This window comes from Salmo salar, chromosome ssa01 (assembly GCF_905237065.1).
Source record: "Salmo salar chromosome ssa01, Ssal_v3.1, whole genome shotgun sequence".
In the NCBI taxonomy this organism is placed as follows: domain Eukaryota; kingdom Metazoa; phylum Chordata; class Actinopteri; order Salmoniformes; family Salmonidae; genus Salmo; species Salmo salar.
The window spans coordinates 33,276,296-33,301,277 of NC_059442.1; the positions used below are offsets into that span (position 1 = coordinate 33,276,296).

Sequence of the window (24,982 nt, forward strand, 5' to 3'; positions counted from 1 at the left end):
GCCTTAATAGAAAGTTACTCAAGTAAAAGTGAAAGTCAGCCAGTAAAATAATTCAGTATAAAAGTATTTGGTTTTAAATATAATTAAGTATCAAAAGTAAATGTAATTGCTCAAATATACTTAAGCCTCAAAAGTAAAAATGCTTTAAAAATCCTTATATAAATGTAATCAAATCAAAATGTATTTGTCACATGCACCGCCTAAAACAGGTGCAGACCTTACCGTGAACTACTTACTTTCAAACCCTTAACCAACGTGGTTAAGAAAATATTTACTAAATAAACTAAAGTAACAATAAAATAACAACGAGGCTACAGTATATACAGATACCGAGTCAATGTGCTGGGGAACAGGTTAGTCTAGGTAATTCAGGTAATATGTACATGTAGGTAGGGGTAAAGGGGCAAAGCAGACGGCACCATTTTCTTGTTTTTAAACTGTATGGATAGCCAGGGGCGCACTCCAACACTTAGACATTATTTACAAAAGATGAATGTGTTTAGAGTCCGCCAGAGGCAGTAGGGACGACCACGTGTTCTCTTGACAAGTGTATGAATTTGACACATTTTCCTGTCCTGCTAAGCATTCAAATGTAACAAGTACTGATTGTCAGGGAAAATACTGTAAAAAGTACAATATTTCTTCAGGAATGTAGTCAAGTAAAATTAGTCAAAAATATAAATAGTAAAGTACAGGTACCAAAAATACTTAAGTACTTTACACCCCTACTCAACGCTGGGTATTAAAGTGTTGGTTGCTGAGGCGATGGGAAATAAATGCACAAAATAGCTAGATGGACCAAATTTCCTTTGTCACTAATAATGTGTACCACTGATCACATATATTATTTACCACAATTGACTACTATTGAATAAATAAAAAATAAATAAAAAAAGATTTTGAACAAACGGAAAAGACTAAAATCACAGTAAAAACTTGTCATCTTGTCTAGTTAGGTGTCCCGCCACAACAAACCAGAAAGCCAATTTGTATTAGTACGTGGCACTGGGACATGCCATGTCAGAGGTCACCCAGACACAGTGCTGTGAGAGAGAGTTGAGGTAGGGACCTATAAATAGATATCCCACTAAGCTTCACAGCAGAGGATTCAAACAGAATTACACCGGCTGACGATAACATTTAAAAAAAAGTGGCGACCTTGTTTCCCTCCTCACAAAAGCAGCCTTCTGCTCTACCATCCCAGGAGAGACTGAGAAAGCGAGAACACACAAACTGACCCATTTAGTCACGAAGAGCTTTCAACTTACACCCGTGTTCTCTGACCAACCAGTATTTCAATCTCATTAAAACTTCACTTAACTGAGAGAAGGGAAACGGTGTATTTATAGCATTTGACATTTTTGATTAAAAGGCAAAGTACTGTATATTAATGTCACTGTAAACTACCATTGGTTGAGCAGTGAGAACAGAGAAGGCCTCTATGCCTGTTCATTGTTCCTCCCATACAGTAGTGTTAATTAGTGTCCCCAGCTTACTCCTTCCTCGTCATTGGACCGGAAGGAAGGAGTGAATGTGGAGTCAGTGTGCATGTTCTTAGCAGCAGCTTAATCTGCCTCTCGTCCTGGTGCTGTAGCTAGCTTTAGCTGATCTGCATAATGCAATGGTGCTCCTCCAGAGAGAGGGCCGTCACATCCACTCCTCATCTCTGCTCTACGCAACAAGGAGCTGTGTTCAGTTGGCAGGAAACAGGAGAAAACCATTCAGTTTTAAAACAGAAGAGGATCGTGCATGAACTCCTAATGCTAAGGTCGCGATTCAATACGATCTCGGGTTATAGGCATTGCGGCTTTTCCGATAGAGCCGACATACGCAGCGTTTACTGTAAATGGGATCTTTGCGAATGCGGAATCATTGCCGTTAAAAGCTGCAATGCCTTTGACCCGCGATCGGATTGAATCCCGGCCTAAGGCTTTAGTGAGCCAAGACTAGGTAAGGCCAGAATCTCTAGGTTTAGAGCAATGTCTGCCTATGTAATCAACACAACTGATCTGATCCATGTATATTTTGTATCACTAGACCTATTTGTTGTGGCTTCCACTGACATTCTTTGAGCACACATAGTTTCCATTGGCTAAAGATGTAGTAGTCTAATAGACAGACTCCATTAGGCTCCTGCTCTGATACAAGGCTCGAGGCTATTCATCCTCACGGAGGTTTATACTTGGTCTCAATTAACTAGTTAGTCCGTCTGACAGCAAGATCAAAGCTAGTCAAAATGGACGCTGCACGAGCACTTAATATTAAATTAGGTTGGAACTATTTTAGACCAACATCCCTATTTTGGTCTTTAAAGCAGACTGAATAATAAACAATACTTTTTAGGTGCTTCATGTAAAGGTGGATGGGGAAAAAATGGTTATGTAAAGGTTTTGGGTCTCTCCCTTCCGCTCTTCCTCCCTCCCCCACTCAGTCTCAGGTCTGCTGTAAATGGTTTCAGTTTGCTGGCTTCCCCATCTCTCTCCCGCTAGTCAATGTCTGTGTGGTTAGGTCTCTGAGTCACAGTACCTCAAGGCATTGAATGAGACAGAGACACATAGCAACAGAAAGAATTCCCCCAATTGCGTGGGTGGGTGAACTACCGCGGCTGCCCTGAGAATTCTAGCGTGTTTCCTACCGGTGAGACAATCTGCTCCCGGCATCTGTGTGCATGCACCAGGGGTCTGCAACAACAAGGGACCACCGAGGCCTCAAATCCACAGCCTAGTAAGGTCTTGAAGAAGACCCAACCAGTTTTGGTAGCCAAATCGGTCCTCCAAATAAAACTCTAAAAACACTTTTCATGCCAAATGAGTCCCAAATGGGCCAGTGAGACACTGTACAAGGCTCAAATGTTGAGAGCACTAATCAGGATGGAATGGTTGATGGAAATAGGGGAGACAGCGAGCATGCGTGAGCGCAGTAGGCCCTAATTAAGATAAAACCATGACCAGGCTGGAGTGTATGGGGGGTATCGAGTGGCTCTGTCTGACTTGGACTAATTATGAGAGGGACCAGCTGGCTATACCTGTCACTGTATGTTGTTGTACTGCATGTATGTGTACTGCATGTGTGGAGCTGGTTGTGTGCTCAGATAGATGTATGCATGTGTAGAGTTGTGTGTGTGAGGTCAGTAAGGAATGTGTGTGTAGTTGGGCATGTGAGAGGGGGAGGGAGAGACGTGTGTGTGTGTGTGTGTGTGTTGTAACACCACATGTGGCATTCTCTCACCTACTGAAGTCCTTCTCAGTTTCCAGTGCCTCCTCTCCGTGGCCCATACGCAGGAGGTGACGCTCGTCTATGTCCAGAGCCATGATCTTCTCAAACAGCTGGTTCAGAGCCTGGAACACACACAGAACAGAGGTGAATGCCTGCGCACGCGCACACACACACACACACACACACACACACACACACACACACACACACACACACACACACACTGTTGCAGGGTGAACAGAAAGGGGACAAGGCTTTTTGATTAAATACTGAGGCGAGGAGACTGGGGCACAGGGGAGATTTTTAATTTTTCCTCCGTGACATTAGTTTGGGATTTCTCAGTGATTAATGGCACCATTTTGGGGAGGATTGGTGAATTCCTCCTGCAGCAACTTTGCTTCCTAAAATATGATCAGTCAAGAGGTGAAGAACCTTTTTATAAAAAGGTTCCAACATGCAATACGTGTGACTATATGGGCCATATCTATGAATATAGGGGCCTGTGTGTTATCCATATGTTGCTTTGGATAAAAGCTTCTGCTACATGCCTATAAATGATGGTACACAGTGCATTCAGAAAGTATTCAGTCCCCTTCACTTTTTCCAATTTGTTACGTTACAGCCTTATTCCAAAATTGATTAAGGAGCCCCCCCCCATCAATCTACACCCAATATCCCATAATGACAAAGCAAAAACAGGTTATGAAATTGAGCACATTTATTAAAAATATAAAACAGAAATAGTCACATTTACATAATATTCAGACCCTTTACTGAGTACTTTGTTGAAGCACCTTTGGCAGCGATTACAGCCTTGAGTCTTCTCGCGTATGATGCTACACGCTTGGCCGACCTGTATTTGGGGAGTTTCTCCCATTCTTCTCTGCAGATCCTCTCAAGCTCTGTCAGGTTGGAATGGGAGTGTCACTGCACAGTTCTTTTCAGGTCTCTCCAGAGCTGTTTGATCGGGTTCAAGTCTGGGCTCTGGCTGGGCAACTCAAGGACATTGACACTTGTCCCGAAGCCACCCCTGCGTTGTCTTGGCTGTGCGCTTAAAGTCGTTCCTGCTGGAAGGTGAACCTTCGCAACAGTCTCAGGTCCTGAGCGCTCTGGAGCAGTTCTTCAAGGATCTCTCTGTACTTTGCTCCGGTTATTTTCCCGATCCTCCCTCCCAGTCTCCCAGTCCCTGCCGCTGAAATGCATCCCCACAGCATGATGCTACCACCACCATGCTTCACCATAGGGATGGTGCTAGGTTTCCTCCAGACATGACGCTTGTCATTCAGGCCAAAGAGTTCAATCTTGGTTTCATCAGACCAGAGAAACCTGTTTTCGCTTTGTCATTATGGGGTAGTGTGTAGACTGATGACTTTCTTATTTAATACATTTTAGAATAAGGCTGTAACATAAAATGTGGAAAACGTCAAGGGGCCTGAATACTTTCCGAATGCACTGAGTCATTTTAGAGGCATTTCCTACCTGGTTGGAGTGTGTGACTATGAGGGTTCTCTGCTCAGGGAAGTTGTGGTAGAGGTTGGAGATGATCTGGACGGCCACATCGGTCTTTCCTGTACCTGGAGGACCCACAACCTAACGGAGAGTGAGGGAGGAGGGATAGAGAGAGAACATGAGGCAGCGAGAGAAAGTGCACGGAGGAGAAAAAGGAGAAGGGTGGTTAGCTAACAGAAAATGCCTCTGCCATCAGAGAGCCCAGTGGTTCTGACAAGGCGGCCCTGTGCCTGTCAGAACACACACACAGTTTCCCCCTCAGCGGATCAGACAGGACCGGTGTGTGAGAGTAGGGCTGAGGTGAGAAGTGCTTGGCATGCAAGGTCATCCTCCCTGCACTCACAGGCAAGGACACAGAAACACAGAGAGAGAAGACAAATAAAACTACAGAGAAGAAGCTCTTTCCATCGGCTCCTTGACCTTCTTTGTATCTAGTTAAGGTTTTAGAGATCCTCGAGTCTAGAACCATCACCGTCCTCAAACAAACACCACGACACCAGTTGGAAAGGATCATAAACAAACTATTCCATTTCCATCAGGGCTTTCCCAGGACGAAAGGTGCTCACAGACTAGCCGAGGCGACAACTGGGAATGGAGTTTACTTGACAGTATATTCATAAAAACATTTAGCCACTGTCTTACCACAGGTAAGTGTTAAGGCACTCGCATAAAAGCCAGTCCACTTTACGGACTGGACACCCCAAAACAAAGTAAAAACTTTAAACCAGGGTTAAAAGTGGCTCCTACACTGATCCAACAGATGATCGGAAAAGCATGGGACTGGGAGGCTGTCTTGGCTGCTAACGATTGTCGCGACATGCCAGTGAACGGTGTGTGTGTCTGTGCAGAGTTGTTTTACGACTGCCATATTTACTCAGACTGCCCACTCAGCCAGCTACCAATCACCACGCCAGGAATGAGCTTCATCAAAGCAAGGCGGTAGTGTGTGTGTGTGTGTGTTCTTCATCGGCACCATTTAAGATCATTTAGCGGATGGGCATTCAGGGAAGTATTTCACTGGCAAGGTGTGACTGATCTGCACCTTATTTACTAGTGGCTGGGGAGTTCCCTGCGTCAGGAAGAGTGGTCACAAATCCTCAGCTCTTCAAGCAGACAGGGCCAATATTACACCTGTCATATCACAGCTCACTGGTATGGCCGGCCTGCTGAAGTAGCCAACATCACACCCTGGGCTATGAGTGATTGAAAGGCAGTTTAACTCACAAGCCAATGGCCGGGAGACTTCAATTGTTGCTCAAACTTTTAATGCCGTCTGTCCATTGCCTTGGTTTATTCAAGTGGCCAGATAGGAGTCAATTCCTACAAGATGTTTCATCTTGAAAATATATTAAAGTATGAAAAGCAATATCAATGATTCCTATGAACAGTATGAGGTCAGTTTATCGGATTTGTGTAAAAAGGTAGCAGACGAGGTATACTTAAGTCCGTAAAATGTTCTTACCATGGTCAGTCCAGGCTGCATCCCAGCGCGGATGGCCTCAACCTGAGTTGGTGTAAACTGGATGGTATTTCTGTTCAAACACAAAGTTAGAACTCATGGTTAGAAGGTTTTAAGGAAAATGTTCAGAGAAGCTAAACGAAAGCTGTTTTCAACAAGCTCTGTGATGAAGTGTTTGAAACCCTCATGAAAGACGTTTCAGTCAAGGGACCCAGAGGAGCTTCTGTGACTAACAGGATTTGAATATCAATGTGCAACTGAAGAAGCAAAGTTACCATCAGATCAGATGAATGATAATTTCATTAACTAACAAGCCAATTAATTTCTGCTCAGTTATGATTAAGATTGATATAATTAAGACATCAACAACCGAATTTGACAGTTTGTTTTGATCTAGTTCGCTACAGGGCTAAAATGTCAGGAAATTACCTCACCAAACAGAACCACCAAAACACTACACAGCCAACAGCGCAAATCCCCAGAACTCACGCTAACATAGCAAATCAAAACACACCAACCCGAATAAATAGGAATCACTATAAAACGTCCCTGACAGAAATGTAAACATTTTAGAGCGTTGCATTTTACAGAGCAGGGGTTGTTTTTGCTCTAGGGGGAAAGGTTTGCTCAGTAAGCGCCCTCAAGCATAAACTAGTCAGGCCTTTGGGGGAAGCTAAATTTGGAGCAGGCAGGCACATTAGGGGTGGAAACACGCAGGCCCTGAGCATAGGCTAAACAAAAAGGTGGGTGCTTTATTTAGGAGCCCTGTGGACATAGTGGAGCAAGATGAGACTTGACTGGCTAGAGAGAGGACAAGGACTTGACCTCTGTGCGGTGCCAACCCTGCAGGGACTCCTGAACTCTTTTGGTTGACCTGGGAACCTGAACTTTAACCTTCGACCCTCACCGTTTGGGCTGGTTGTAGGGGTAGGGTCCCCTGTTGGGCGTGACGTGAGGCTCCACTATAAGAGTTTTTTCTTCCTCTATTTTCTCCTCGGAGTCTGCCTTCCTCTTCTTGCCTTTGTCTACCGTGTTCTGCACAGGGAACTTGATTCTAGGGTGGGGAAAGAGCAGAAGGTTCAAAGATATGTTGAGGTTGGACCACATCAAAAAGACAACAGCCCAGGAAGACAATGACCCCAACCCTACTCCATCTGACCCTTGACCTCTGACCTGAAAGGGGGTATCTGCAACTCAGGGTTGTCCTCGGTGACCTTGACAGTGTAACCAGGGAAACAGGACCTCAGGTGGTCGATCGACAGGAAGGTGTCATTGAAGTCCAGGGAGGAGATCTGATTGGGCATCTTGGAGTAGTGGGCGGAGCCCGGGTCACCATAGCCCAGGATGATGTCATGGAGCCATTCTGGGACCACACACTCAGTGTTCATCAGGTTCCTGATCGTCTCCAGGACAGCCTGGGGGAGAAAACACACCAAGATAGTTAACGGCTACATTTGAATTGCCAAGATAACTCCTGGCTCTCTTGGCCTTCTCTGCCAGCAGCAGCCTCCTCCAGTAGTGCAACCTGATTTAACAGAATGTGCATCATACTACAGGAATTCCTCCAGAGATGGACAACAAGAGATGAGGGGGAGGGGGGCCCTCGAGGGCCTCTGTCTGGGGTCAGTGGGGGGGGGGAATCAGAGGCCTTGAACTGGAGGTAATCCTGGATCACCCTCAGGCTTCCAGCTCCAGGACCCAGCCGCACCAGTCTGAGTGATTGATCACCCAGGGGTGGGGTGGAGAAGAAGAGATCAAGGCCTGGTGGCGATGATCAAATAAAGGGAGGGATGATGGGAAGGGAAAGAGAGAGGAAGCAATAAATGGATAGATGGCAGGTGAGAGGTAGTTTGAAAAAAGTAAAGAAGGGATGGAGGGGAGGGAGGGATATTGAGAGAGGGAGTTTAAATAACAAAGGTGGTCTGGGTCATGTGTAATGAGCAGTAATACAGTACCCCCCCACTCACCTTGAAGTTGTTCTCTTTGGGCTTGCGTCTCATGATGATGTTGAAGGACTCGTAGGGGTCCTCAGTGGTGTTCTGAATACTGCTGGTCATATCCTGCTGGTACTGGTTAGGGTCCAGCCACACTCTGAACGTCCTGGTGTCTCCTCTCAGTTTGGGCTTGGGGTCAGGGCCTGGGGAATAGAATAGGGACAACACATTGTAGTACATTATGGTCAAGATTTAATTAATACGTATTTGCACAAAGGTAAAACGTTTACCTGTGCATTTCCAGCAGGAATAGGATAATAGAAAGAACATATTTAAATAGAATATATGATAGGATTGTAAACGGTTTAATATTTAAAAAGTTAGTTTTTAGTATTAATTCACTTGAGAGAAGAAAAAAAAACAGGCATGCAAGGCAGAAACTGGTATGTGATCTTGTGACATGCAACCATTGATTTATATACTGTACACACACACACACACACACACACACACACACGATGACTGACAGGGGGTGCTGTTTTGAAGCCACCACACCATCTTGGTACTTCCCCACCGTTGTAAAAAACAATTTTGGAAGCTATAGAAATGCATTTAATGTCCACATACATTTTTACCATGTTTATTCTATTACAGACACCTAGTGCATACTTTAAAAATACAGTTGAAGTCGGAAGTTTACATACACCTTAGCCAAATACATTTAAAAACTCAGTTTTTCACAATTACTGACCTTTAATCCTAGTAAAAATGTCCTGTCTTAGGTCAGTTAGGATCACCACTTTATTTTAAGAATGTGAAATGTCAGAATAATAGTAGGGAGAATGATTTATTTCAGGTTTTTTTTTTTTTTCCATCACATTCCCAGTGGGTCAGAAGTTTACATACACTCAATTACTATTTGGTAGCATTGCCTTTAAATTGTTTAACTTGGGTCAAACGTTTCGAGTAGCCTTCCACAAGCTTCCCACAATAAGTTGGGTGAATTTTGCCCCATTCCTACTGACAGAGCTGGTGTAATTGAGTCAGGTTTGTAGGCCTCCTTGCTTGCACGCGCTTTTTCAATTCTGCCCACAGACTTTCTATAGGATTGAGGTCAGGGCTTTGTGATGGCCACTCCAATACCTTGACTTTGTTGTCCTTAAGCCATTTTGCCACAACTTTGGAAGTATGCTTGGTGTCAATGTTCATTTGGAAGACCCATTTGTGACCAAGCTTTAACTTCCTGACTGATGTCTTGAGATGTTGCTTCAATATATCCATGTACATTTTCTTTTATCATGATGCCATCTATTTTGTGAAGCGCACCAGTCCCTCCTGCAGCAAAGCACCCTCACAACACGATGCTGTCACCCCCGTGCTTCAGGGTTGGGATGGTGTTCTTTGGCTTGCAAGCCTCCCCCTTCTTCCTCCAAACATAAGGATGGTCATTATGGACAAACAGTTCTGTTTTTGTTTCATCAGACCAGAGGACATTTCTCAAAAAAGTACGATCTTTGTCCCCATGTGGAGTTGCAAACCGAAGTCTGGCTTTATTATGGCGGTTTTGGAGCAGTGGCTTCTTCCTTGCTGAGCGGCCTTTCATGTCTATGTTGATATAGGACTCGTTTTACAGTGGATATAGATACTTTTGTACCCGTTTCCTCCAGCATCTTCACAAGATCCTTTGCTGTTGTTCTGGGATTGATTTGCACTTTTCGCACCAAAGTACATTCATCTCTTAGAGACAGAACGCTTCTCCTTAGTGAACGGTATGACGGCTGCGTGGTCCCATGGTGTTTATACTTGCATACTATTGTTTGTACAGATGAACGTGGTACCTTCAGGCGTTTGGAAATTGCTCCCAAGGATGAACCAGACTTGTGGAGGTCTACAATTTATTTTCTGAGGTCTTGGCAGATATCTTTTGATTTTCCCATGATGTCAAGCAAAGAGGCACTGAGTTTGAAGGTGGCCTTGAAATACATCCACAGGTACACCTCCAATTGACTCAAATGATGTCAATTAGCCTATCAGAAGCACCTAAAGCCATGAGATCATTTTCTGGAATTTTCCAAGCTGTTTAAAGGCACAGTCAACTTAGTGTATGTAAACTTCTGACCCACTGGAATTGTGATACAGTGAATTATAAGTGAAATAATTTGTAAACAATTGTTGGAAAAATGACTTGTGTCATGCACAAAGTAGATGTCCTAACCGACTTGCCAAAACTATAGTTTGTTAACCTGTTGTGGCTAGGGGGCAGTATTTTCACGGCTGGATAAAAAACGTACCCGATTTAATCTGATTATTAGTCCTGCCCAGAAACTAGAATTTGCATATAATTATTAGCTTTGGATAGAAAACACTCCAAAGTTTCTAAAACTGTTTGAATGGTGTCTGAGTATAACAGAACTCATTTGGCAGGCCAAAACGTGAGAAGATTCTGTACAGGAAGTACCCTGTCTGACCATTTCTTGAACTTCTGTCGTCATTCCAGCCCCAGGCTGAAACACATTATCGCCTTTCTCAAGTGGCCGATCAAGGGACTGTGGGCTTAGGCGCGTGCACTGGCCGCCCCCGTCTTTGTGTTTTTTCCTCTGTTTGCCGAAAAGGAGATTCCCGGTTGGAATATTATCGCTTTTTTACGAGATAAATTGCATAAAAATTGATTTTAAACAGCGGTTGACATGCTTCGAAGTACGGTAATGGAATATTTACAATTTTTTTGTCACGAAATGCGCCATGCGCGCGACCCTGATTTACCATTTCGGATAGTTTCTGGAACGCACGAACAAAACGCCACTATTCGGATATAACGATGGATTATTTTGGACCAAACCAACATTTGTTATTGAAGTAGCAGTCCTGGGAGTGCATTCTGACGAAGACAACAAAAGGTAATCAAACTTTTGTAATAGTAAATCTGATTTTGGTGAAGGCTAAACTTGCCGGGTGTCTAAATAGCTAGCCCGTGATGGCTGGGCTATGTACTTAGAGTATTGCAAAATGTGCTTTCACCAAAAAGCTATTTTAAAATCGGACATATCGAGTGCATAGAGGAGTTCTGTATCTATAATTCTTAAAATAATTGTTATGCTTTTTGTGAACGTTTATCGTGAGTAATTTAGTAAATTGTTAGTAAATTCCCCGGAAGTTTGCGGGGGGTATGCTAGTTCTGAACGTCACATGCTAATGTAAAAAGCTGTTTTTTGATATAAATATGAACTTGATTGAACAAAACATGCACGTATTGTATAACATAATGTCCTAGGTGTGTCATCTGATGAAGATCATCAAAGGTTAGTGCTGCATTTAGCTGTCTTCTGGGTTTTTGTGACATTATATGCTAGCTTGAAAAATGGGTGTCTGATTATTTCTGGCTGGGTACTCTGCTGACATAATCTAATGTTTTGCTTTTTCTGTAAAGCCTTTTTGAAATCGGACAGTTTGGTTAGATTAACGAGAGTCTTGTCTTTAAAATGCTGTGAAATAGTCATATGTTTGAAAAATGGATGTTTTCGGATTTTAGAGGAATTTGTATTTCGCGCCACGCCCATCATTGGATATTGGAGCAGGTGTTCCGCTAGCGGAACGTCTAGATGTAAGAGGTTTTAACAACAAATTTGTGGAGTGGTTGAAAAATGAGTTTTAAATGACACCAGCCTAAGTGTATGTAAACTTCCGACTTCAACTGTATATTATGTGAGCTAAACATAAAAAAAAGCATGAAAACATTGTCCTTAAAGTATAGTTTTACATAACATTCTAATGTTACTGTCCCCACTAAAACAAAAACAATTAAATACATATAATTTTGTCCTTGAAACATTAAATTTAAATACTGTAGAATAGCATTCATTCCTATGGAGGACTGCTCCTTCTGGGGAGTGCCAATATGGCCGATCGGTGGCTTCAAAGCCTCTCACTAGCCAATACATAGCATCAGCAATCCAGGGTTTTTATATACATCGTTGCATGCAACTCAACTAACCCCAAAATTGCATTTGGAGGTTTACTGATAACCCAATTAATTCTCAAACAGTCTATTAGCCAATACATGTCTAATGATGTACGGCGGTGGTATATGAGCCTGGCCATGTTCATCACTTATGTAACAACACAAGGACACACAGCGAGAGAGATGAGAGAGAAAGATGAAAGATCTTGAAATCAGAGAAGCATTAGTTACACTGGCCAGACCCCCAAAAATACATTTTAGGGGTCATCATCTGCCTACCATTTCATGAATACCAGGGCATCTTCCCTGGTCCCCAAGAGAGCTAAGCTTTCAAATCCTAGTCCAGGCCACTAATCTCCCACCTCACTATCCACCCCCACATTACATTCTCATGCCACTCATCTCCCACCTCAGCACCGACACACATTACATTCTCATGTCTCTCACACACACAGGCTAGAGGCTTTAGACTTATTCCCATGGGGAGCCACTGACGTGCCTGTGTGTGTGTGTGTGTGTGTGTGTGTGTCTCACCTTTCACAAACATTTAAATGGGAGTATTGGTGGTGCCATAGTCCAGAGCCCTGGTAGTGAAACTCAAGCCGGTGGCCCCATCCCATGCATTTCCTTTAAATCCCCTCTACTAAAAGTAGTGTGGTGCGATTGACGAACGAGTGGCTGGAAGGAGGACACTTACACACTGAAATAAAGGGCTGAGGACAGCTGGAGATTGGTGTCTGAAGAGCTAGGCAGGCAGGCAGCCAGTAGAGAAAAGTAGCCAAACTCAGATTTAGGCGTTTGTATCTTTGAGCTATTTCCAGCTTTGCTGACTTTTACAGCTTATGGCAATGTAGACCAGGCAAAAAAGCTTCTATAAAAGCTTTTAAATCTCTATTGGGTTGCTGAATAAATGGAGGATAAATAAATAAATAAATAGAAATGATAGCGCCACTTTTCACAAAGTGCCCAGTGATAGGTGTCATGTCTGTCCCTGGCTGGGCCCTGTGGGCATCTGAAAGTTTAAACAGCGCTAGGCTCGTTACATAGATACACCAGCCCAGTTAGCACCTCTCTCTGCATTTTTAATACAGTGGGAACATGGAGAGGAGCGAAGAAGGTACATAGTGCTTTGGTAGAGGTGCACGGACACATGTTCAGACGGGAAAGGACGAACACTTAGGATAACATTTCTGGAGGTTAACCTGACATTATACACTCCAATAGCCCGCTCTGAACGCTGCTGGTGGAAGAGGAAGGCTCTAGGTAGAAGTTGCCTGTAGTAGGCTAAGCCCTAGGATCAGCGTACACTTCCCCAATCATAACCTTAATCATTAGGAGGGGTAATGCAAAACTGACCTTCGATCAGGGTAATATGCCTGAATGTCTCTTTTCATAGCCAAACATTTAGCGGAAAGAAAAGCCATGGCAGGCCCAGTCACAGCTTCAATAGGATGGATCTGAGACTATGGATGTCATGTTGGGAGTCTAGAAAAGCCTGTCATACAGTGCAAGTATTCAGACCCCCCCCTCAATCTACACACAACACCCCATAATGAAAAGGCAAAAAAAACAGATTGACATTTTGGCAAATAAAATATATTTACTGAAATATCACATTTTACGTAAGTATTCAGACCCTTTGCTCAGTACTTTGTTGAAGCACCTTCGGCAGCAATTACAGCCTCAAATCTTCTTGGGTATGACGCTACAAGCTTGGCACACCTGTATTTGGGGAGTTTCTCCCATTCTTCTCTGCAGATCCTCTCAAGCGCTGTCAGGTTGGATGTGGAGCGTCGCTGCACAGCTATTTTCAGGTCTCTCCAGAGATGTTTGATCGGGTTCAAGTCCGGGCTGTGGCTGGGCCACTCAAGGACATTCAGAGACGTGTCCCGACTTGTTCCTGCGTTGTCTTGGCTGTGTGCTTAGGGTAGTTGTCCTGTAGGAAAGGTGAACCTTCGCCCCAGTCTCAGGTCCTAAGCACTCTGGAGCAGGTTTTCATAAAGGATCTCTGCTCTTTGCTCCGTGTATCTTTCCCTCGATCCTGACTAGTCTACCAGTCCCTGCCGCTGAAAAACATCCCCACATCATGATGCTGCCACCACCATGCTTCACTGTAGGGATGGTGCCAGGTTTCCTCCAGATGTGACGCTTGGCATTCAGGCCAAAGAGTTCAATCTTGGTTTCATCGGACCAGAGAATATTGTTTCTCATGGTCTAAGAGTCTTTAGGTGCCTTTTGGCAAACTCCAAGCAGGCTGTCATGTTTCTTTTACTGAGGAGTGGCTTCCGTCTGGCCACTACCATAAAAGCCTGATTGGTGGAGTGCTGCAGAGATTGTTACCCTTCTGGAAGGATCCCCCATCTCCACAGAGGAACTCTGTCAGAGTTGCCACAGGGTTCTTAGTCACCTTCCAGTCCAAGGCCCTTCTCCCCCGATTGCTCAGTTTGACCGGGTGGCCAGCTCTAGGAAGAATCTTGGCGGTTCCAAACTTCTCCCATTTAAGAATGATGGAGGCCACTGTGTTCTTGGGGAACTTCAATGCTGCAGAATTGTTTTGGTACCCTTCCACAGATCTGTGCCTCGACACAATCCTGTCTCGGAGCTCTTGGGAAAATTCCTTTGGTTTGGTTTTTTCTCTGACATGCACTGTCAACTGTGGGACCTTATATAGACAGGTGTGTGCCTTTCTCAATCATGTCCAATCAATTGAATTTACCCCAGGTGGACTCCAATCAAGTTGTAGAAACATCATGTATGATCGATGGAAATTTCAAGTCTCATAGCAAAGAGACCAAATATTTACACAAGTATGGTATTTCTGTTTTTATAAATTTGCACAAACTAAAAAAAAAAAAACTGTTTTTGCTTTATCCTTATGGTGTATTGTGTGTAGAATGATGAGGAAAACTTAATTTAATCAATTTTAGAATAAGGCTGTAACGTAACAAGATGTGGAAAAAGTGAAGGGGACTGAATACTTTCCCAAAGCACTGTATAAAATGTCCCATTCTATATTAATAAAATGGAATAAATAAAACATTGAGAAGCGTTCAGGTACGATGGGTTGCCCTAAGGTTAATGGAATGTTAATGCGAACAGGTCAGTTCTCTGGTTGAGTGTCACCATGACAACCCCACTAGACTTCATGGGCTGGAAGTTAGGGGGTCGGAGGAGGATGATGGGAAGGGCGTGTGACATGAGTATGTGTGAGTGTGTATGGGCAGGATGCGTGTGCCTGTGGTGGTGGGAAGTGCATGTATGCACATCTGTGTGTGCGCGCGCCAGCCTACCTTCCTCGATGACACGGCCTTTGTCGTCCAGCATGCCCTGCACCTCGCAGCCCCTCACGTAAGCCAGGCCTGTCTGCTCCACAAAGGGCTGGCGGCGGTCAAAGCGCGTGCCGTAGGGCAGGTTGGGCCGCACCGTGACCAGAAAGCAAACGTCGTGCTTACGCAGCCCTGGGAAAGGTGAAAAAAGAAAAAAAGGGAGAGGAGAGGGAGAACGCCCCGTCAGCGCTCGGCTGATCTTTAAAACATGAAGTTGTAATTATACAAGGGGGAGGAGGAGAGGGGGATATTGAGATGACATTGAGCCATCCTCCTGCACGCTGAGGTTTGCTAGGTGTGGGTGGAGAGCAGAGACCCTTTAATAAAACTACAGATTGATTTTAAATGAATCAATTCACTAAATTGACCAGCACAATTTCCACATCATACATTTCATCCTTCAAAAACATTCCTATTTGACAGAACAACCTCTCGTGCTAGCTACAGTCAGCAATGTCATATGGTTTGATGTGTTCATGGTAAAACAATGAATCTTGATTTGATTAATTAGGATCCCCATTAACCGACGCTAAGAGCTAGTCTTACTGGTTTCCATCACAATACCAGGGAGGCCAACACCACCCTGTTAACATTATCTACAGTAGCCCTGCTGCACCCGTTGGGGGAAGAAGATAAGGAAATAGAACACTGAAGCCAAGTGGTCAGGGCTGGTAAGAAACATGCTTACATGCAGACAAGCCTAGAGGAGGTCACAGGTCAAGGTACAGCAGGACTGATATAGAGGTCTGGATGAAAATACTATATGGAGGACATTAAAGGCTTCATTACTGAGATGTTGAAGTGGGATCCATAGAAAGATAGAGGGAGGGAGACAGTCGGTGAGAAAAGGAGTATAAAAGATAGGAGACAGAAAAATAGATGGCATAGAGCAGTGGTTCCTAAACTTTTTATAGTCCTGTACACCTTCAAACATTCAACCTCCAGCTGCGTACCCCCTCTAGCACTAGGGTCAGCGCTAGTGTTGTTTTTTGCCATCGTTGTAAGCCTGCCACACACACTAAACGATACATTTATTAAACATAAGAATGAGTGTGAGTTTGTCACTTCTCACGAGCCGGGTTGTGACAAAGAGCTCTTATAGGACCAGGGCACAAATAATAATTTTGCTCTTTATTTAACCATCTTACATATAAAACCTTATTTGTTCATCAAATTGTGAATAACTCACCACAGGTTAATGAGAAGGGTGTGCTTGAAAGGATGCACATACCTCTGCAGTGTTGGGTTGTATTGGAGAGAATCTCAGTCTTAAATCATTTTCCACACAGTCTGTGTCTATTTTGTTTTCATGCTAGTGAGGGCCGAGAATCCACTCTCACATAGGTATGTGTTTGCAAAGGGCATCAGTGTCTTAACAGCGCGATTTGCCAAGGCAGGATACTCTGAGCGCAGCCCAATCCAGAAATCTGGCAGTGGCGTCTGATTAAAATTAAATTCACACAGAACCGCTTGTTGCAATTTCCATCAGGCTTTCTTCAGATATCAGTAAGTAGACTGGAGGCAGGGCATGAAAGGGATAACAAATCCGGTTGTTTGTGTCATCCGTTGCGGGGAAGTATGGGCGTAAATTGTGCACCCAACTTACTCAGATGCTTCGCTATATCACATTTGACATTGTCCGGTAGCTTGAATTTATTTCCTCACAAAAAAAAATCATACAATGATGGAAAGACCTGTGTGTTGTCCTTGTTAATGCAGACAGAGAAGAGCTCCAACTTCTTAATCTTAGCCTCAATTTTGTCCCGCACATTGAATATAGTTGGAGAGTCCATGTAATCCTAGATTCAGATCATTCAGACGAGAAAAAACATCACCCAGATAGGCCCGTCGTGTGAGAAACTCGTCATCATGCAAGCGGTCAGACAAGTGAAAATGGTCAGTAAAGAAAACTTTAAGCTCGTCTCTCAATTAATAAACAAAAGTGTCAATACTTTGCCCCTTGATAACCAGCATATGTTGTAAAAGTGTTACATGGTCGCTGCCCATATCATTGCATAGTGCAGAAAATACACAAGAATTCAGGGGCCTTGTTTTAACAAAGTTAACCATTTTCACTGTTGTGTCCAAAACATCTTTCAAGCTGTCAGGCATTCCCTTGGCAGCAAGAGTCTCTATCGGTGGATGCTGCAGTGTACCCAAGTGGCGTCGGGAGCAACCGCTTGCATGCGCGTTACCACTCCACAATGTCTCACTGTCATGGCTTTTGCGCCATCAGTAAAGATACCAACACATCTTGACCACCAAAGTCCATTTGATGTCACAAAGCTGTCCAGTACTATAAAAATATCCTCTCCTGTCTTGGTTTACAGAAGAGGATGTCTTCCTTAATTGACCCCCCATAAACATAACGGACATATACCAGCAGCTGTGCCAGGCCCGCCACGTCTGTTGACTCATCCAGCTGTAACGCATAGAATTCAATGGCTTGTATGCGAAGCAGTAATTGTATCAAAACATCTCCTGCCATGTCACTGACGCGGCGTGAAACAGTGTTGTCTGATGAAAGCATTGTCTGTTTAGTTTTTTGGCTTTTTCCCCCAGCATTGTCCCAGCCACATTCGCAGCAGCAGGAAGAATTAAGTTCTCCACAATAGTATGGGGCTTTCCTGTCCTAGACACGTGGTAGCTCACCACATAAGACTCTTCAAGGCCCTTCTTATTACTGGTATTTGTTGCTTTTATACGTCTTACTACTCAAAAGTCTTAATTCCTGCGCAAGTGTACTTTTGGACATACAGTTGAAGTCAGAAGTTTACATACACCTTAGCCAAATACAGTTAAACTCAGTTTTTCACAATTCCTGACATTTAATCGTACTAAAAATTCCCTGTCTTAGGTCAGTTAGGATCACCACTTTATTTTAAGAATGTGAAATGTCAGAATAATAGAGAATAATTTATTTATTTCATCACATTCCCAGTGGGTCAGAAGTTTACATACACTCAATTAGTATTTGGTAGCATTGCCTTTAAATTGTTTAACTTGGGTCAAACATTTTGGATAGATTTCCACAAGCTTCCCACAATAAGTTGGGTGAATTTTGGCCCATTCCTCCTGACAGAGCTGGTGTAACTGAGTCAGGTTTGTAGGTCTCCTTGCTCGCACATGCTTTTTTAGTTCTGCCCACAAATGTTCTATAGGATTGAGGTCAGGGCTTTGTGATGGCCACTCCAATACCTTGACTTTGTTGTCCTTAAGCCATTTTGCCACAACTTTGGAAATATGCTTGGGGTTATTGTCCATTTGGAAGACCCATTTCAACCAAGCTTTAATTTCCTGACTGATGTCTTGAGATGTTGCTTCAATATATCCACATAACTTTCCTACCTCACGATGCCATCCATTTTGTGAAGTGCACCAGTCCCTCCTGCAGCAAAGCACTCCCACAACGTAATGCTGCCACCCCCGTGCTTCACGGTTGGGATGGTGTTCTTCGGCTTGCAAGCCTCCCCCTTTTTCCTCCAAACATAAACGATGGTCATGTGGCCAAGCAGTTCCATTTTTGTTTCATCAGACCAGAGGACATTTCTCCAAAAAGTACAATCTTTGTCTGGCTTTTTTTTTTTTTTTATGGCGGTTTTGGAGCAGTGGCTTCTTCCTTGATGAGTGGCCTTTCAGGTTATGTCGATATAGGACTCGTTTTACTGTGGATATAGATACTTTTGTACCCATTTCCTCCAGCATCTTCACAAGGTCCTTTGCTGTTGTTCTGGGATTGATTTGCACTTTTTGCACAAAAGTACCTTCATCTCTAGGAGACAGAATGCATCTCCTTCCTGAGCATTATGACGGCTGTGTGGTCCCATGTTGTTTATACTTGCATACTATTGTTTGTACAGATGAACGTGGTACCTTCAGGCGTTTGGAAATTGCTCCCAAGGATGAACCAGACTTGTGGAGGTCTACAATTTATTTTCTGAGGTCTTGGCTGATTTCTTTTGATTTTCCCATGATGTCAAGCAAAGAGGCACTGAGTTTGAAGTTAGGCCTTGAAATACATCCACAGGTACACCTCCAATGGACTCAAATGATGTCAATTAGCCAATCAGAAGCTTCTAAAGCCATGACATTTTCTGTAATTTTCCAAGCTGTTTAAAGGCACAGTCAACTTAGTGCATGTAAACTTCTGACCCACTGGAATTGTGATTTAGTTAATTATAAGTGAAGTAATCTGTCTGTAAACAATTGTTGGAAAAATGACTTGTGTCATGCGCAAAGTAGATGTTCTAACTGACTTTCCAAAACTATAGTTTGTTAACAAGGAATTTGTGGAGTGGTTGAAAAACGAGTTTTAATGACTCCAACCTAAGAGTATGTAAACTTCAACTGTATAACATACTGTGGTTGAGTTAAGGCCCTACTCCCAATATAAGTGAAGACCAAATCAATGCAGTTATCATATTTGCGCCTCTTCGATGGTCCAACGTCCCTGTCTGTTGTTCGGTGCTTTCCCGGGTCAGGGGGCAGTAGCTCTTCGGCTACATCAGATTCACAACTGTCAGTGTCCATGCCAGCTGGGCTAACAACAAATGTAGAATTACTGATGCTAGCATTGGATGTGCTCGTGAAAGCAGAACAACTTGTGTTGTCGACAGGTGCAGGTGTCGTACTGCTGGTGTCTCTATGGACGTGGGCCTTAAAAAAAAACAACCTATTTATCCATTTTAGAGCAAACAGAATTAGCAGCAGCTACGTTTGGCTACATACGGACCGTTAGTGGAATTCTCGCGGGAGAGTAACGGTTAATGTGATTGGATGTTAATTATTTGACTAGGCTACCTGTATTTGACATTGTGTTGTTATTTCACTGAACACTAGATGGTTTAATTTTATTTTTGGCAGTGAAACGAGGCTACTCAGGCGAGGATAAAAACCTCACCCAAATGTATAGCCCCGTTGGAAAATATAAATGGGCTGTTTGGAAATGATTTTTTCTCTATCCCCCGACAGCATTGCGCATACCCCAGTTTGGGAATACCTGGTATAGATGGAATGCTGAAAGGAAGAAAAGAGGGGGAGAACGAGAGAGCAGGGGATAGAGAAAGGAGAGGTAGGAGAAGAGAGCCATGTACCTTCCCACTCGTGTTTGATGTGGTCTCGAACGTTGAGATTGACAGTGATGTCCGCTCGGACGCGGGCGGGCCAGTTCTCGCCGATGTTGGGCTTGGCCACCTCCACAATGGAGAAGGCTGTGATGGTCTGAGCCATCCTGGCCCAGCCCCCAAACACCACACCACCATACTCTGACTGCCTATAGGAAGACAAGACAACAGGTCAGCCCCTAAACACCACCATACTGACTGCCTATAGGAAGACAAGACAACAGGTCAGCCCCTAAACACCACCATACTCTGACTGCCTATAGGAAGACAAGACAACAGATCAGCCCCTAAACACCACCATACTGACTGCCTATAGGAAGACAAGACAACAGGTCAGCCCCTAAACACCACCATACTCTGACTGCCTATAGGAAGACAAGACAACAGGTCAGCCCCTAAACACCACCATACTCTGACTGCCTATAGGAAGACAAGACAACAGGTCAGCCCCTAAACACCACCATACTCTGACTGCCTATAGGAAGACAAGACAACAGGTCAGCCCCTAAACACCACCATACTGACTTCCTGAATGTAATAAAATGTATTATAATATGAGTGATAGAAAATTATACATTTGAAAGAAACAGAAATGTGGCAACCTTATTTTACCATCAGTTTGGTGCTTGGTGTGTGTGTGTGTGTTTCTCTGCTCACCATGGTTTCATGCGAGTCACCACGTCCTCCACGTCCTGTCTGATCTCGTAGGTGGACTCCAGACGGAACAAGTTGAAGTTTCTCAGCAGGTAGTCATGGAGGGTCAGGAACTGCAGGTTCAGCTTCGGCAGAGCCAGACAACCTGGAAAACACACACACACACACACACACACACACACACACACACACGCAAAGATGAAACAGATTTGGGAACAAATGCTCAGAATTGGATGCACGTCATTGGTATAGACCTATTACCTACACATCTATTTCAGAGTAACATAAATAGGGCCCTGTGTTTTCCCTGACCAGGAACAATTCTGGACCCACTTGACAGGGACAATCCCTTAGCTAAAAGTCGACTATACAGCTAGTTTTACACCTTTAATCTCCTGGCAGGCTAAAACAGCCTTATAAAATGTCGATAGGCTCATGGATTTCAATGGCTTAGGGGTGTAGGCATCTTAGCTGGTGAAGGTGCTCCAGCCAGCCTAAAGAGGATTGCCCATTAAGAGGATGCCAGCTCAGGTGCCCCTGAGGTGTGGGATAACAGCAGTGTGTGTGTGTGATGAGTTTGCGAGGAGATACCGTAGAAAGACACGGACCTTCGCCAGAATAGTACTCAGTGGGGACGATGTTCTCATCCCAGATAATCTTCTCCGTTGGATAAAGAGGCATTTGATTAAGTTGCTCAATCTGGGAGATTCTCCTCTCATGACGAGACACCTGGAAGAATGTGCGAGAAGGAAGAGAGAGACATGAAAGACAGAGAGAGAAAGAAATTGGATGAATGAGCCATTGGTGTACTCTGGCACTGACTGCCCTTGCAACACATATCCTCCCCTTCACTCACTAGATCAGACAGCGGTATTAAAAACAATGTTTGGTCAAATTAAAATCGGGTCAGACGTATTGCGTCACACCAGTCACCGTCCGCCTGTCATGACAAACCCCTCATTCATTCATGTGTTTTAGGTCAGGGGCCTTAATGTTGTGGCCTAAATTATGGTTGTGTTCCAAACAAGATGCAGAAGCCTATATAATCCCTGTGTTCCCATATGTGATCAGTCAGTCAATAACCGCCATGCTACGCTAATCCTGTTACACTGCTGTGTTCTCTGCCAGGCACTATCCAACCCAGGGTTTCGTCATACTCATGTCCATCAGGGACTGGCAGAGAGGTCCATAGAGCTCTAGACCCTATGCCCCAATGGAGAGTAACGTTCAGTTCAAATACCTCTGACAATTTTAAAACTATGCAAAAAAACTAAGAAATATCATAATGTTGGATCAAATTCACTGCAATCCAGGAAAACTCAAGTTCCCAACTTCCCCTCGGAATTCAGTCCACATTAAAGGAAAAACAATATTCTGTTCAGAATTCAAGAGTGGTTGGTTAATGTCTTGGGGAAATGAAATAACCATCAGAACAGTGATAGCTAGAGGCTGAACAGAGCCTAACTCCAGTCAGCTCATCCTCTCCTTCCCCAGGTTTAATTGCAGACTCTCTCTGCAGTGTGTGTGAGCTGCTCTGCTCCCTACCGTACAGCACAGCGCCCCGAGCCTCTGACAGACACATAATACCTAACTGGACTCTTTGGAGATTTTCGGTTGCCCAGGGCAACCCGGGGCCAAATGAGTCCCCTGACATTGTTTCCCAGAACCAATCTAATCAGCTAATTATGGAAAAGCTTCTCTTCAGTAGTGGGGAGAGGAGGCCTTGAGAAAACTTGAAGTGGGTAATTACAGTAGTAAGGACAGAGCAGCAGGTCAGTGGCTGGTCGCTTGGTAACGGAGGGTTATGGGGGATGAGACTTGTTTTCAACACACTGGATGCCTGTTTTTAGGAGGGACTAAGGGTGTGTGTGTGGAGAGCAATCAGATCAACTGCTGTCTTTTCCTAGGATAAGAAAAACATTGCTGGGGGTTGCATACTGTATTCCAAGGTCAAAAGCATAAATTAGCGGCTTTTAAAACGAGCCACAAATACCAGTTACGCCGCTACGCTCCCCAGGCGATTATTGTTCTGAAAATGACCATATCCTGAAGTTACTGCTGTTTAGCCATGCACCTTGGGGGGCGTCTCATTATCGTTCACTTCCCATCACCCCTAACCACAGATCTAGGATCAGATAACCCTTTCCCCATTCCTAACTTAAAGCATTAGGACGATGACACAAATATCTGATCCTCAATCAGTGGTTAGGGACAATGTCTCCCTGTTTCGTAGCAGCACCTACCAGCAGCTCCAGGAGGACCTCCTTCTCATAGGTGGTGTCCTGTCCCTCTGCCAGCTCTGGTAACAGGCATAGATACGAGGCCACCCTGTGGAGAGTGTTGGAACTGCATGGAGGAAAAAAGAAAAAAACTTCAGCATATTTGACATTACGAACTTCCAATTAACATTTATTTCCTTTGAGCATCATGATTTAAACAGTCGTATATTTTCTGCTAAGTCAGTGTGTTTACTACAACATGAAGACCCAGGGGTAGAAACGCACATTCAGGAGAATATTTACACTGTGCCGATTATTCTATTTTTCTGTGGAAAACTCCCCTATTCCCGCGTCCGGGTCGCTACGCTTCATTTGACAATATGAAAAATGCCACATTCTCCCAACGCACAGGCTGTTTCTTAAATCTGTGCTTGTTAGACTTGCAATGTAATGTATGCTAGTCCTTGTGTTTTCCTCAGCTCTGCTAAGTAGCGGCCACTGCAGTCCTGCTCTGTCAGCACGGCGTGTACAGGGACCGGGTCGATGCGATTATTAAAATCCAACTGCAGAGGCTGCCTCAGCATGTGCCGTGACACAGGCAGCGTTGGTATAGAGAGAGACACTGTGACTGAGTCCTGTACAGACAGACAGGGACACGTGTCACTGTGAGCAGAAGCGTGGGCAAGCTGGTGATGATGCCGTGGTTTGACCACATGGATCCGTGTTCCGTCTAGGGACTGGTGTGGGTCAGGCTGCTGTACTGTACTTCATGACAAAGCTAAAATAGCTGCTTTGAGTTGTTAAGGAGATGAATGCAGCAATAATCTCAATATCAAATCATTTCTGATAACAATTAAGTTCCTTACTGTAAATGTTTTCAATTTAAAAAAGGGCATTTTTTTTATTTTATTTTTAAGATTCTTAGCAAAGAGCAATTTCTCAAGCAAGAATTCTGCTGGGACTGTCTAAGTGGTCTGAGTGGGGAGGGGAAAATGGCGCCGGAGGAGATGGCTGCCGTTTTACTAGCTCCTAACCAATTGTGCGTTTTTTCGCGTTATTTCTAACTTATTTTGTGCATAATGATTCTGCCACCGTCTAATATCTTGTGTTTGACAGAGTCGTGGCTCAACTAAATCTAATATTAAGGAAGTCCCAGGTTTTGCTCGCCTGACGGTAGAGTATCTCATAAGCTGTGGACCACACTATCTACCAAGAGAGTTCTCATCTATATTATTCGTAGCCGTCTATATACCACCACAAACCGATGCTGGCACTAAGACCGCACTCAACGAGCTGTATAAGGCCATAAACAAACAAGAAAATGCTCATCCAGAGGCGGTGCTCATAGTGGCCGGGGACTTTAATGAAAACTAGACGTTATTGGCAGAGAGGTTTGGAACTCTTTTTTATTTGTCTATTAACTAATTCACCACCTGGTGATTTCACAAGGCAGGCCAAAACTCCATTATACCAAAACAGGCTGAAAACTCTTACACCACAAAGGGCATTATCATCATTTTCACAATATTATTCCAAACTCATAGTGCAGAAATATTTATAAAACACAGGAAAATGGGCCTTTAA

At 43.9% G+C, this 24,982-nt stretch overlaps 1 protein-coding gene across 1 annotated transcript in view; it reads right to left on the reverse strand.

The window, feature by feature from the left end:
- Nucleotides 1-24,982, reverse strand: part of aqr (aquarius intron-binding spliceosomal factor) — a 60,729-nt gene that overhangs the window by 27,270 nt on the left and 8,477 nt on the right. Inside the window, exons 14-24 of the mRNA XM_014193836.2 lie at nt 23,423-23,525; nt 21,788-21,908; nt 21,183-21,324; nt 20,496-20,674; nt 15,367-15,534; nt 8,152-8,321; nt 7,358-7,599; nt 7,092-7,238; nt 6,188-6,257; nt 4,696-4,806; nt 3,229-3,338 (exon numbers count right to left, since the gene is read on the reverse strand). Of these exons, the coding sequence (XP_014049311.2) occupies nt 3,229-3,338; nt 4,696-4,806; nt 6,188-6,257; nt 7,092-7,238; nt 7,358-7,599; nt 8,152-8,321; nt 15,367-15,534; nt 20,496-20,674; nt 21,183-21,324; nt 21,788-21,908; nt 23,423-23,525 (1,563 nt within the window). The remainder of the gene's footprint in view (nt 1-3,228; nt 3,339-4,695; nt 4,807-6,187; nt 6,258-7,091; nt 7,239-7,357; nt 7,600-8,151; nt 8,322-15,366; nt 15,535-20,495; nt 20,675-21,182; nt 21,325-21,787; nt 21,909-23,422; nt 23,526-24,982) is intronic.